The sequence below is a fragment of the Heterodontus francisci genome, chromosome 3, assembly GCF_036365525.1.
Source record: "Heterodontus francisci isolate sHetFra1 chromosome 3, sHetFra1.hap1, whole genome shotgun sequence".
Classification (NCBI taxonomy): domain Eukaryota; kingdom Metazoa; phylum Chordata; class Chondrichthyes; order Heterodontiformes; family Heterodontidae; genus Heterodontus; species Heterodontus francisci.
The window spans coordinates 72,202,288-72,219,305 of record NC_090373.1 but is presented as its reverse complement, the minus strand read 5'-3'; the positions used below and the strand labels follow the sequence as shown (position 1 = coordinate 72,219,305).

Below are 17,018 nucleotides of genomic sequence, written 5' to 3'. Positions count from 1 at the left end.
GAATCTCACCACTGAGAATCTCACCACTGAGAATCTCACCACTGGGAATCTCACCACTGGGAATCTCACCACTGGGAATCTCAGTACTGGCAATCACACCACTGAGAATCTCAGCACTGGCAATCACACCACTGAGAATCTCACTACTGAGAATCTCACCATTGGGAATCACACCACTGGGAATCACACCACTGGGAATCACACCACTGGGAATTACACCACTGAGAATCTCACCTCTGAGAATCTCACCACTGAGAATCTCACCGATGGGCATCACACCACTGAGAATCAAACCACTGAGAATCTCACCACTGAGAATCTCACCAGAGATTCACACCACTGAGAATCACACCATTGAAAAACTCACCACTGAGAATCAGACCACTGCGAATCGCAACACTGACAATCAGATCACTGCGAATCTCACCACTGAGAATCTCACCACTGAGGATCTCACCACTGAGAATCAGATAACTGGGAATCTCACCACTGGGAATCACACCACTGGGAATCACACCACTGGGAATCACACCACTGATAATACCACCACTGATAATACCACCACTGGGAATCACACCACTGGGAATAACACCACTGGAAATCACACCACTGGGAATCACACCACTGGGCATCACACCACTGAGGATCTCACCACTGAGGATCTCACCACTGAGAATCAGATAACTGGGATTCACACCACTGGGAATCACACCACTGGGAATCACACCACTGGGAATCACACCACTGATAATACCACCACTGATAATACCACCACTGATAATACCACCACTGGGAATCACACCACTGAGAATCTCACCACTGCGAATCACACCACTGCGAATAACACCACTGGGAATCTCACCACTGGGAATCTCACCACTGGGAATGTCACCGCTGAGAATCTCACCGCTGAGAATCTCACCGCTGAGAATCTCACCGCTGGGCATCACACCACTGGGCATCACACCACTGGGCATCACACCACTGAGATTCACACCACTGAGAATCACATCACTGAGAATCTCTCCACTGGGAATCACGCCACTGGGAATCACACTACTGGTAATACCACCACTGGGAATCACAACACAGGGAATCACAACACAGGGAATCACACCACTGGGAATCACATCACTGGGAATAACACCACTGTAAATCAGATCACTGAGACTCTCACCTCTGGGAATCACTCCACTGATAATACCACCACTGGGAATCACACCACTGAGAATCACACGATTGAGAATCTCTCCACTGGGAATCACACCACTGAGAATCTCACCACTGAGAATCTCACCACTGGGAATCACACCACTGAGAATCACACCACTGAGAATCTCAAAACTGGCAATCCCACCACTGGGAATCACACCACTGAGAATCACACCACTGAGAATCACACCAGTGAGATTCACACCACTGAGAATCTCACCACTGAGAATCTCACCACTGAGAATCACACCACTGAGATTCACACCACTGAGAATCTCACCACTGGGAATCTCACCACTGGGAATCTCACCACTGGGAATCTCACCACTGGGAATCTCACCACTGAGAAGCTCTCCACTGAGAAGCTCTCCACTGGGAATTAGAACACTGAGAATCAGAATACTGAGAATCTCAGCATTGAGATTCACACCACTGAAAATCTCACCACAGAGAATCTCACCACTGAGAATCTCAGCATTGAGATGAACAACACAGAGAACCTCACCACTGAGAATCTCACCACTGGGAATCTCACCACTGGGAATCTCACCACTGAGAAGCTCTCCACTGAGAAGCTCTCCACTGGGAATTAGAACACTGAGAATCAGAACACTGAGAATCTCAGGATTGAGAATGACACCACTGAGATTCACACCACTCAGCACTGGCAATCTCAGCACTGGCAATCTCAGCACTGGCAATCTGAGAAGCTCTCCACTGGGAATCACATCACTGAGAACCACACCACTGTGAATCACACCACTGGGAATCACACCACTGGGAATCTCAGCACTGGCAATCACACCACTGAGATTCGCACCACTGGGAATCGCACCACTGAGAATCACACCACTGTGAATATGCCACTGAGAATCAAACCACTGAGAATCTCACCGCTGGGAATCACACCACTGAGAATGACACCACTGAGATTCACACCACTGAGATTCACACCACTGAGATTCACACCACTGAGAATCACACCACTGAGATTCACACCACTGAGAATCACACCACTGAGATTCACACCACAGAGATTCAAACCACAGAGATTCACACCACTGAGATTCACACCACTGAGATTCACACCACTGAGATTCACACCCCTGAGAATCTCACCACTGAGAATCTCACCACTGAGAATCTCACCGCTGAGAACCACACCGCTGAGAATCTCACCGCTGGGAATCTCACCGCTGGGAATCACACCACTGAGAATCTCACCGATGGGCATCACACCACTGAGAATCAAACCACTGAGAATCTCACCACTGAGAATCTCACCAGAGATTCACACCACTGAGAATCACACCATTGAAAAACTCACCACTGAGAATCAGACCACTGCGAATCGCAACACTGAGAATCAGATCACTGCGAATCTCACCACTGAGAATCTCACCACTGAGGATCTCACCACTGAGAATCAGATAACTGGGAATCTCACCACTGGGAATCACACCACTGGGAATCACACCACTGGGAATCACACCACTGATAATACCACCACTGATAATACCACCACTGGGAATCACACCACTGGGAATAACACCACTGGGAATCACACCACTGGGAATCACACCACTGGGCATCACACCACTGAGGATCTCACCACTGAGGATCTCACCACTGAGAATCAGATAACTGGGATTCACACCACTGGGAATCACACCACTGGGAATCACACCACTGGGAATCACACCACTGGGAATCACACCACTGATAATACCACCACTGATAATACCACCACTGATAATACCACCACTGGGAATCACACCACTGAGAATCTCACCACTGCGAATCACACCACTGCGAATAACACCACTGGGAATCTCACCACTGGGAATCTCACCACTGGGAATGTCACCGCTGAGAATCTCACCGCTGAGAATCTCACCGCTGAGAATCTCACCGCTGGGCATCACACCACTGGGCATCACACCACTGGGCATCACACCACTGAGAATCTCACCGCTGGGAATCACACCACTGAGATTCACAGCACTGTGATTCACAGCACTGAGAATCTCACTACTGAGATTCAGACCACTGAGATTCACACCACTGAGAATCTCACCACTGAGATTCAGAACACTGAGATTCACACCACTGAGAATCTCACCACTGAGATTCACACCACTGAGAATCACACCACTGAGAATCACACCATTGAGAATCACACCATTGAGAACCTCACCACTGAGAATCAGACCACTGAGAATCGCAACACTGAGAATCAGGTCACTGCGACTCACACCACTGGGAATCACACCACTGGGAATCACACCACTGGGAATCACACCACTGAGGATCTCACCACTGAGGATCTCACCACTGAGGATCTCACCACTGAGGATCAGATAACTGGGATTCACACCACTGAGGATCTCACCACTGAGGATCACACCACTGGGAATCACACCACTGAGAATCAGATCACTGAGAATCACACCACTGGGAATCACACCACTGGGAATCAAACCACTGGGAATCACACCACTGATAATACCACCACTGGGAATCACACCACTGGGAATCTCACCACTGGGAATCTCACCACTGGGAATCTCACCACTGAGAATCTCACCACTGGGAATAACACCACTGGGAATAACACCACTGGGAATAACACCACTGAGAATAACACCACTGAAAATCTCACCACTGAAAATCTCACCATTGGGAATCTCACCACTGGGAATCTCACCACTGGGAATCACACCACTGAGAATCACACCACTGAGAATCACACCACTGAGAATCACTCTGCTGTGAATAACACCACTGAGAATCCCACCACTGAGAAGCTCACCACTGAGAATCACAACACTGAGAATCACACCACTGGGAATCCCACCACTGGGAATCACACCGCTGGGAATCACAACACTGAGAATCTCACCGCTGGGAATCACACCACTGAGAATCAAAGCACTGAGAATCTCACCGCTGGGATTCACACCACTGAGAATCACACCACTGAGAATCACACCACTGAGAATCACACCACTGAGAATCACAGCACTGAGAATCTCACCGCTGGGAATCTCATCGCTGGGAATCTCACCGCTGGGAATCTCAGTACTGGCAATCAAACCACTGAGAATCAAACCACTGAGAATCTCACCACTGAGAATCTCACCACTGAGAACCACAACACTGAGAATCTCACCACTGAGAACCACACCTCTGAGAATTACAACACTGAGAATCTCACCACTGAGAACCACACCACTGAGAATCTCACCACTGGAATCACACCACGGAGAATCTCACTGCTGGGAATCACACCACTGAGAATCAAACCACTGAGAATCTCACCACTGGGAATCACACCACTGAGAATGACACCACTGAGAATCTCACCACTGAGAATCTCACCACTGAGAATCTCACCGCTGGGAATCACACCACTGAGAATCTCAGCACTGGCAATCACACCACTGGGAATCACACCACTGAGAATCATACCACTGAGAATCTCACCACCTAGAATCTCACCACTGAGAATCTCACCATTGAGAATCTCACTACTGGGAATCACACCACTGAGAGTCTCAGTACTGGCAATCACACCACTGAGAATCACACCACTGAGAATCTCAGCACTGGCAACCACACCACTGAGAATCTCACCACAGAGAATCTCACCACTGAGAATCTCACCACTGAGAATCTCACCACTGAGAATCTCACCACTGGGAATCTCACCACTGGGAATCTCAGTACTGGCAATCACACCACTGAGAATCTCAGCACTGGCAATCACACCACTGAGAATCTCACTACTGAGAATCTCACCATTGGGAATCACACCACTGGGAATCACACCACTGGGAATCACACCTCTGGGAATTACACCACTGAGAATCTCACCTCTGAGAATCTCACCACTGAGAATCTCACCGATGGGCATCACACCACTGAGAATCAAACCACTGAGAATCTCACCACTGAGAATCTCACCAGAGATTCACACCACTGAGAATCACACCATTGAAAAACTCACCACTGAGAATCAGACCACTGCGAATCGCAACACTGAGAATCAGATCACTGCGAATCTCACCACTGAGAATCTCACCACTGAGAATCATATAACTGGGAATCTCACCACTGGGAATCACACCACTGGGAATCACACCACTGGGAATCACACCACTGATAATACCACCACTGATAATACCACCACTGGGAATCACACCACTGGGAATAACACCACTGGGAATCACACCACTGGGAATCACACCACTGGGCATCACACCACTGAGGATCTCACCACTGAGGATCTCACCACTGAGAATCAGATAACTGGGATTCACACCACTGGGAATCACACCACTGGGAATCACACCACTGGGAATCACACCACTGATAATACCACCACTGATAATACCACCACTGATAATACCACCACTGGGAATCACACCACTGAGAATCTCACCACTGCGAATCACACCACTGCGAATAACACCTCTGGGAATCTCACCACTGGGAATCTCACCACTGGGAATGTCACCGTTGAGAATCTCACCGCTGAGAATCTCACCGCTGAGAATCTCACCGCTGGGCATCACACCACTGGGCATCACACCACTGGGCATCACACCACTGGGCATCACACCACTGAGAATCTCACCGCTGGGAATCACACCACTGAGATTCACAGCACTGTGATTCACAGCACTGAGAATCTCACTACTGAGATTCAGACCACTGAGATTCACACCACTGAGAATCTCACCACTGAGATTCAGAACACTGAGATTCACACCACTGAGAATCTCACCACTGAGATTCACACCACTGAGAATCACACCACTGAGAATCACACCATTGAGAATCACACCATTGAGAACCTCACCACTGAGAATCAGACCACTGAGAATCGCAACACTGAGAATCAGGTCACTGCGACTCACACCACTGGGAATCACACCACTGGGAATCACACCACTGGGAATCACACCACTGAGGATCTCACCACTGAGGATCTCACCACTGAGGATCTCACCACTGAGGATCAGATAACTGGGATTCACACCACTGAGGATCTCACCACTGAGGATCACACCACTGGGAATCACACCACTGAGAATCAGATCACTGAGAATCACACCACTGGGAATCACACCACTGGGAATCAAACCACTGGGAATCACACCACTGATAATACCACCACTGGGAATCACACCACTGGGAATCTCACCACTGGGAATCTCACCACTGGGATTCTCACCACTGGGAATCTCACCACTGAGAATCTCACCACTGGGAATAACACCACTGGGAATAACACCACTGGGAATAACACCACTGAGAATAACACCACTGAAAATCTCACCACTGAAAATCTCACCATTGGGAATCTCACCACTGGGAATCTCACCACTGGGAATCACACCACTGAGAATCACACCACTGAGAATCTCAGCACTGGCAATCACACCACTGGGAATCACACCACTGAGAATCATACCACTGAGAATCTCACCACCTAGAATCTCACCACTGAGAATCTCACCATTGAGAATCTCACTACTGGGAATCACACCACTGAGAATCTCAGTACTGGCAATCACACCACTGAGAATCACACCACTGAGAATCTCAGCACTGGCAACCACACCACAGAGAATCTCACCACAGAGAATCTCACCACTGAGAATCTCACCACTGAGAATCTCACCACTGGGAATCTCACCACTGGGAATCTCACCACTGGGAATCTCAGTACTGGCAATCACACCACTGAGAATCTCAGCACTGGCAATCACACCACTGAGAATCTCACTACTGAGAATCTCACCATTGGGAATCACACCACTGGGAATCACACCACTGGGAATCACACCACTGGGAATTACACCACTGAGAATCTCACCTCTGAGAATCTCACCACTGAGAATCTCACCGATGGGCATCACACCACTGAGAATCAAACCACTGAGAATCTCACCACTGAGAATCTCACCAGAGATTCACACCACTGAGAATCACACCATTGAAAAACTCACCACTGAGAATCAGACCACTGCGAATCGCAACACTGACAATCAGATCACTGCGAATCTCACCACTGAGAATCTCACCACTGAGGATCTCACCACTGAGAATCAGATAACTGGGAATCTCACCACTGGGAATCACACCACTGGGAATCACACCACTGGGAATCACACCACTGATAATACCACCACTGATAATACCACCACTGGGAATCACACCACTGGGAATAACACCACTGGAAATCACACCACTGGGAATCACACCACTGGGCATCACACCACTGAGGATCTCACCACTGAGGATCTCACCACTGCGAATCAGATAACTGGGATTCACACCACTGGGAATCACACCACTGGGAATCACACCACTGGGAATCACACCACTGGGAATCACACCACTGATAATACCACCACTGATAATACCACCACTGATAATACCACCACTGGGAATCACACCACTGAGAATCTCACCACTGCGAATCACACCACTGCGAATAACACCACTGGGAATCTCACCACTGGGAATCTCACCACTGGGAATGTCACCGCTGAGAATCTCACCGCTGAGAATCTCACCGCTGAGAATCTCACCGCTGGGCATCACACCACTGGGCATCACACCACTGGGCATCACACCACTGGGCATCACACCACTGAGAATCTCACCGCTGGGAATCACACCACTGAGATTCACAGCACTGTGATTCACAGCACTGAGAATCTCACTACTGAGATTCAGACCACTGAGATTCACACCACTGAGAATCTCACCACTGAGATTCAGAACACTGAGATTCACACCACTGAGAATCTCACCACTGAGATTCACACCACTGAGAATCACACCACTGAGAATCACACCATTGAGAATCACACCATTGAGAACCTCACCACTGAGAATCAGACCACTGAGAATCGCAACACTGAGAATCAGGTCACTGCGACTCACACCACTGGGAATCACACCACTGGGAATCACACCACTGGGAATCACACCACTGAGGATCTCACCACTGAGGATCTCACCACTGAGGATCTCACCACTGAGGATCGGATAACTGGGATTCACACCACTGAGGATCTCACCACTGAGGATCACACCACTGGGAATCACACCACTGAGAATCAGATCACTGAGAATCACACCACTGGGAATCACACCACTGGGAATCAAACCACTGGGAATCACACCACTGATAATACCACCACTGGGAATCACACCACTGGGAATCTCACCACTGGGAATCTCACCACTGGGATTCTCACCACTGGGAATCTCACCACTGAGAATCTCACCACTGAGAATCTCACCACTGGGAATAACACCACTGGGAATAACACCACTGGGAATAACACCACTGAGAATAACACCACTGAAAATCTCACCACTGAAAATCTCACCATTGGGAATCTCACCACTGGGAATCTCACCACTGGGAATCACACCACTGAGAATCACACCACTGAGAATCACTCTGCTGTGAATAACACCACTGAGAATCCCACCACTGAGAAGCTCACCACTGAGAATCACAACACTGAGAATCACACCACTGGGAATCCCACCACTGGGAATCACACCGCTGGGAATCACAACACTGAGAATCTCACCGCTGGGAATCACACCACTGAGAATCAAAGCACTGAGAATCTCACCGCTGGGATTCACACCACTGAGAATCACACCACTGAGAATCACACCACTGAGAATCACACCACTGAGAATCTCACCGCTGGGAATCTCATCGCTGGGAATCTCACCGCTGGGAATCTCAGTACTGGCAATCAAACCACTGAGAATCAAACCACTGAGAATCTCACCACTGAGAATCTCACCACTGAGAACCACAACACTGAGAATCTCACCACTGAGAACCACACCTCTGAGAATTACAACACTGAGAATCTCACCACTGAGAACCACACCACTGAGAATCTCACCACTGGAATCACACCACGGAGAATCTCACTGCTGGGAATCACACCACTGAGAATCACACCACTGGGAATCTCACCACTGGGAATCTCACCACTGGGAATCTCAGTACTGGCAATCACACCACTGAGAATCTCAGCACTGGCAATCACACCACTGAGAATCTCACTACTGAGAATCTCACCATTGGGAATCACACCACTGGGAATCACACCACTGGGAATCACACCACTGGGAATTACACCACTGAGAATCTCACCTCTGAGAATCTCACCACTGAGAATCTCACCGATGGGCATCACACCACTGAGAATCAAACCACTGAGAATCTCACCACTGAGAATCTCACCAGAGATTCACACCACTGAGAATCACACCATTGAAAAACTCACCACTGAGAATCAGACCACTGCGAATCGCAACACTGAGAATCAGATCACTGCGAATCTCACCACTGAGAATCTCACCACTGAGGATCTCACCACTGAGAATCAGATAACTGGGAATCTCACCACTGGGAATCACACCACTGGGAATCACACCACTGGGAATCACACCACTGATAATACCACCACTGATAATACCACCACTGGGAATCACACCACTGGGAATAACACCACTGGGAATCACACCACTGGGAATCACACCACTGGGCATCACACCACTGAGGATCTCACCACTGAGGATCTCACCACTGAGAATCAGATAACTGGGATTCACACCACTGGGAATCACACCACTGGGAATCACACCACTGGGAATCACACCACTGGGAATCACACCACTGATAATACCACCACTGATAATACCACCACTGATAATACCACCACTGGGAATCACACCACTGAGAATCTCACCACTGCGAATCACACCACTGCGAATAACACCACTGGGAATCTCACCACTGGGAATCTCACCACTGGGAATGTCACCGCTGAGAATCTCACCGCTGAGAATCTCACCGCTGAGAATCTCACCGCTGGGCATCACACCACTGGGCATCACACCACTGGGCATCACACCACTGGGCATCACACCACTGAGAATCTCACCGCTGGGAATCACACCACTGAGATTCACAGCACTGTGATTCACAGCACTGAGAATCTCACTACTGAGATTCAGACCACTGAGATTCACACCACTGAGAATCTCACCACTGAGATTCAGAACACTGAGATTCACACCACTGAGAATCTCACCACTGAGATTCACACCACTGAGAATCACACCACTGAGAATCACACCATTGAGAATCACACCATTGAGAACCTCACCACTGAGAATCAGACCACTGAGAATCGCAACACTGAGAATCAGGTCACTGCGACTCACACCACTGGGAATCACACCACTGGGAATCACACCACTGGGAATCACACCACTGAGGATCTCACCACTGAGGATCTCACCACTGAGGATCTCACCACTGAGGATCGGATAACTGGGATTCACACCACTGAGGATCTCACCACTGAGGATCACACCACTGGGAATCACACCACTGAGAATCAGATCACTGAGAATCACACCACTGGGAATCACACCACTGGGAATCAAACCACTGGGAATCACACCACTGATAATACCACCACTGGGAATCACACCACTGGGAATCTCACCACTGGGAATCTCACCACTGGGATTCTCACCACTGGGAATCTCACCACTGAGAATCTCACCACTGAGAATCTCACCACTGGGAATAACACCACTGGGAATAACACCACTGGGAATAACACCACTGAGAATAACACCACTGAAAATCTCACCACTGAAAATCTCACCATTGGGAATCTCACCACTGGGAATCTCACCACTGGGAATCACACCACTGAGAATCACACCACTGAGAATCACTCTGCTGTGAATAACACCACTGAGAATCCCACCACTGAGAAGCTCACCACTGAGAATCACAACACTGAGAATCACACCACTGGGAATCCCACCACTGGGAATCACACCGCTGGGAATCACAACACTGAGAATCTCACCGCTGGGAATCACACCACTGAGAATCAAAGCACTGAGAATCTCACCGCTGGGATTCACACCACTGAGAATCACACCACTGAGAATCACACCACTGAGAATCTCACCGCTGGGAATCTCATCGCTGGGAATCTCACCGCTGGGAATCTCAGTACTGGCAATCAAACCACTGAGAATCAAACCACTGAGAATCTCACCACTGAGAATCTCACCACTGAGAACCACAACACTGAGAATCTCACCACTGAGAACCACACCTCTGAGAATTACAACACTGAGAATCTCACCACTGAGAACCACACCACTGAGAATCTCACCACTGGAATCACACCACGGAGAATCTCACTGCTGGGAATCACACCACTGAGAATCAAACCACTGAGAATCTCACCACTGGGAATCACACCACTGAGAATGACACCACTGAGAATCTCACCACTGAGAATCTCACCACTGAGAATCTCACCGCTGGGAATCACACCACTGAGAATCTCAGCACTGGCAATCACACCACTGGGAATCACACCACTGAGAATCATACCACTGAGAATCTCACCACCTAGAATCTCACCACTGAGAATCTCACCATTGAGAATCTCACTACTGGGAATCACACCACTGAGAATCTCAGTACTGGCAATCACACCACTGAGAATCACACCACTGAGAATCTCAGCACTGGCAACCACACCACTGAGAATCTCACCACAGAGAATCTCACCACTGAGAATCTCACCACTGAGAATCTCACCACTGGGAATCTCACCACTGGGAATCTCACCACTGGGAATCTCAGTACTGGCAATCACACCACTGAGAATCACACCATTGAAAAACTCACCACTGAGAATCAGACCACTGCGAATCGCAACACTGACAATCAGATCACTGCGAATCTCACCACTGAGAATCTCACCACTGAGGATCTCACCACTGAGAATCAGATAACTGGGAATCTCACCACTGGGAATCACACCACTGGGAATCACACCACTGGGAATCACACCACTGATAATACCACCACTGATAATACCACCACTGGGAATCACACCACTGGGAATAACACCACTTGAAATCACACCACTGGGAATCACACCACTGGGCATCACACCACTGAGGATCTCACCACTGAGGATCTCACCACTGAGAATCAGATAACTGGGATTCACACCACTGGGAATCACACCACTGGGAATCACACCACTGGGAATCACACCACTGGGAATCACACCACTGATAATACCACCACTGATAATACCACCACTGATAATACCACCACTGGGAATCACACCACTGAGAATCTCACCACTGCGAATCACACCACTGCGAATAACACCACTGGGAATCTCACCACTGGGAATCTCACCACTGGGAATGTCACCGCTGAGAATCTCACCGCTGAGAATCTCACCGCTGAGAATCTCACCGCTGGGCATCACACCACTGGGCATCACACCACTGGGCATCACACCACTGGGCATCACACCACTGAGAATCTCACCGCTGGGAATCACACCACTGAGATTCACAGCACTGTGATTCACAGCACTGAGAATCTCACTACTGAGATTCAGACCACTGAGATTCACACCACTGAGAATCTCACCACTGAGATTCAGAACACTGAGATTCACACCACTGAGAATCTCACCACTGAGATTCACACCACTGAGAATCACACCACTGAGAATCACACCATTGAGAATCACACCATTGAGAACCTCACCACTGAGAATCAGACCACTGAGAATCGCAACACTGAGAATCAGGTCACTGCGACTCACACCACTGGGAATCACACCACTGGGAATCACACCACTGGGAATCACACCACTGAGGATCTCACCACTGAGGATCTCACCACTGAGGATCTCACCACTGAGGATCGGATAACTGGGATTCACACCACTGAGGATCTCACCACTGAGGATCACACCACTGGGAATCACACCACTGAGAATCAGATCACTGAGAATCACACCACTGGGAATCACACCACTGGGAATCAAACCACTGGGAATCACACCACTGATAATACCACCACTGGGAATCACACCACTGGGAATCTCACCACTGGGAATCTCACCACTGGGATTCTCACCACTGGGAATCTCACCACTGAGAATCTCACCACTGAGAATCTCACCACTGGGAATAACACCACTGGGAATAACACCACTGGGAATAACACCACTGAGAATAACACCACTGAAAATCTCACCACTGAAAATCTCACCATTGGGAATCTCACCACTGGGAATCTCACCACTGGGAATCACACCACTGAGAATCACACCACTGAGAATCACTCTGCTGTGAATAACACCACTGAGAATCCCACCACTGAGAAGCTCACCACTGAGAATCACAACACTGAGAATCACACCACTGGGAATCCCACCACTGGGAATCACACCGCTGGGAATCACAACACTGAGAATCTCACCGCTGGGAATCACACCACTGAGAATCAAAGCACTGAGAATCTCACCGCTGGGATTCACACCACTGAGAATCACACCACTGAGAATCACACCACTGAGAATCACACCACTGAGAATCTCACCGCTGGGAATCTCATCGCTGGGAATCTCACCGCTGGGAATCTCAGTACTGGCAATCAAACCACTGAGAATCAAACCACTGAGAATCTCACCACTGAGAATCTCACCACTGAGAACCACAACACTGAGAATCTCACCACTGAGAACCACACCTCTGAGAATTACAACACTGAGAATCTCACCACTGAGAACCACACCACTGAGAATCTCACCACTGGAATCACACCACGGAGAATCTCACTGCTGGGAATCACACCACTGAGAATCAAACCACTGAGAATCTCACCACTGGGAATCACACCACTGAGAATGACACCACTGAGAATCTCACCACTGAGAATCTCACCACTGAGAATCTCACCGCTGGGAATCACACCACTGAGAATCTCAGCACTGGCAATCACACCACTGGGAATCACACCACTGAGAATCATACCACTGAGAATCTCACCACCTAGAATCTCACCACTGAGAATCTCACCATTGAGAATCTCACTACTGGGAATCACACCACTGAGAATCTCAGTACTGGCAATCACACCACTGAGAATCACACCACTGAGAATCTCAGCACTGGCAACCACACCACTGAGAATCTCACCACAGAGAATCTCACCACTGAGAATCTCACCACTGAGAATCTCACCACTGGGAATCTCACCACTGGGAATCTCACCACTGGGAATCTCAGTACTGGCAATCACACCACTGAGAATCTCAGCACTGGCAATCACACCACTGAGAATCTCACTACTGAGAATCTCACCATTGGGAATCACACCACTGGGAATCACACCACTGGGAATCACACCACTGGGAATTACACCACTGAGAATCTCACCTCTGAGAATCTCACCTCTGAGAATCTCACCTCTGGGAATCACACCTCTGGGAATCACACCTCTGGGAATCACACCACTGGGAATCACACCACTGAGAATCTCACCACTGAGAATCTCACCACTGGGAATCTCACCACTGGGAATCACACCACTGAGAATCACACCACTGAGAATCACACCACCGAGAATCACACCACCGACAATCACACCACTGAGAATCACACCACAGAGATTCTCACCACGGAGAACCACACCACTGAGAATCACGCACAGAGAATCAGACCACTGACAATCTCACCATTGGGAATCACACCACTGGGGATCTCACCTTTGGGAATCACACCACTGGGAATCACGCACAGAGAATCAGACCACTGACAATCTCACCATTGGGAATCACACCACTGGGGATCTCACCATTGGGAATCACACCACTGGGAATCTCACCATTGAGAATCGCAGCAATGAGAATCTCACCAATGAGAATCACACCACTGGGAACCTCACCTCTGAGAATCAGACCACTTGGTGTTTTTGTCCATTCACTGTTCATTCAGGTCATCCCAAAGCTTTACAGCTGAAGAAATTCTTTTGAAATGTAGTCACTGTTGCAATGTAGGGCATCTAATATATTGTTTGTGTATGATAGTATACGGCAAAATTTCCTCAGGAGTTCTGTCTGTTGGCTGCTGTAAATTCAGCGGAATTGACACACAAACGTAGTTTTCATTTAACTAATGCTGAAGTTATAGTGGACTATTAGGAACCCCTGAGAAGATTCCAACAATACTTGTGGGTATCTCATTATAGAAAGGGTCCAAAAACAATTGGAGAGGTACATTTACCAATATTATGAGGACAGACTTGAGATCATCAGGCAATTTTATATGGCGCTGAAATTTTAAGCAGTAATCTGAAAAGTCTTCAAGATTATGAAGCATTATATTATGATTAATATTGTTTTCACTAATTGTTTACATAATAACCAGAGGCTTCAGTTTTAAGAATAATCACAAAAAGAATTAAAGTGGAGGTTAGAGAAATGTCATTGCACAAGACATAACTAGAATGTGGAATTCACTGCCACAAACTGTTGTTAACGGAAAGTGCATAAAAACATTTGCAGGAGAATTAGATCATTGTTTGAACACGAGGAATATTAAAGTGAAGAAGTATACACAGGAAAATGAGATTAAACTAAATGGGCTGGAGTTCCCTCTGGGGTGGCTTCACTGCTGATACTGGGTCAAGGTATGACTTCTGCCCATTACACCGACCCTCCATTGACTGACCTATTTTCGTATGTTGGAAAGCATTAAAGATATAAGGCACAACTGTTGTCACTCATAGGGAGGGAGTTTGGCACTGGTAGGCAACAAAATTCAGGGCCTTGCATTACAATAAGGAGGAGCAGCCAGCATGAAAATGGATTGAAGGTCCCCAAATATTTTTGTAACAATTCCGCCAAGAGGCTCGGATTTAATTTACACATCCTTTACTCCTGTGACAGGGCAGAGAAAAGGAAGAGGTGATCTCTATCCACCCTGTCCTTCCAATAGGCAATCCCAATATTGTCCCAGCATGTACTGTCACCCATCATCCGTTGGGACCTGGGGTAACTGGTGCTTCAGCTGGGAGCTAAGAAAATTGTCCAATTTCACTTGGCTCATTCATCATCTTCATTTAAGTACAGCAGAGCGGTCAGGATTCAGGCTATGAATTTTTCCTGGAGGAATGTTTGCAATACCCAGGTCAGCGACAGGAATCCAGTGGTAGGCTATTATGTCCCATTTTCCCTCATCCTCTGTCATTATACCATCCAATATTTAGATTGCATAGCAGAGGGAAGTGTAGGACCATGGTGCACGTGAAGAAAAACACCAGCAAAAGCGTCACTGACCCGAAACGTTAACTCTGCTTCTCTTTCCACAGATGCTGCCAGACCTGCTGAGTAAATCCAGCATTTCTTGTTTTTGTACCAGCAAAAGCTTGATGGACCAAATAATCTGTTTCTGTGCTTTCACATTCTGTAATTCTATGGGGCAGTTCTTCCTGTTCCTGCGGCTAGTTCATCTGGTTGGAGTTTATACAGGAATGTTGAATAGGGAGGATTGCTTGCCCTTAAGTGAGATCACCAGCTTTTGATCCATTACTTTAAGTAGATGGAAAATTAGACCAACTCCAATAAGGGTATGCCACTGTTCATGCCTCTACTTCCCTGTAATTTGAGGAAAGTCTGACCCTTTGATCTATTTTATATGTGGGCATATATATTTGAAATGTTGTGCTAACCCAGTCTATTGTTCAAATACAATATGCAGGTTAATTGGTGGAATGATTTCGGGTATATGTGCCCTCCTTGACAAATTAAAATCTTTTGGTTGGCCATGTCATTGATCTGCTTGGTGTGAGTATGAATAATAAGGTACCCCCAGCTAATCACCTGTTGCACAGTATG

General features: G+C 47.9%; 1 protein-coding gene across 1 annotated transcript in view; it reads left to right on the top strand.

The window, feature by feature from the left end:
- The window catches only part of LOC137367107 (mucin-22-like), a 43,460-nt gene extending 28,305 nt beyond the window's left edge, over nt 1-15,155 (top strand). The window contains exons 18-23 of the mRNA XM_068028544.1: nt 681-1,151; nt 1,806-2,066; nt 5,520-5,885; nt 8,740-9,267; nt 11,062-11,305; nt 14,923-15,155. Coding sequence (XP_067884645.1) covers nt 681-1,151; nt 1,806-2,066; nt 5,520-5,885; nt 8,740-9,267; nt 11,062-11,305; nt 14,923-15,155 — 2,103 coding nt within the window. The remainder of the gene's footprint in view (nt 1-680; nt 1,152-1,805; nt 2,067-5,519; nt 5,886-8,739; nt 9,268-11,061; nt 11,306-14,922) is intronic.
- The last annotated feature ends 1,863 nt before the right edge of the window (nt 15,156-17,018 follow it).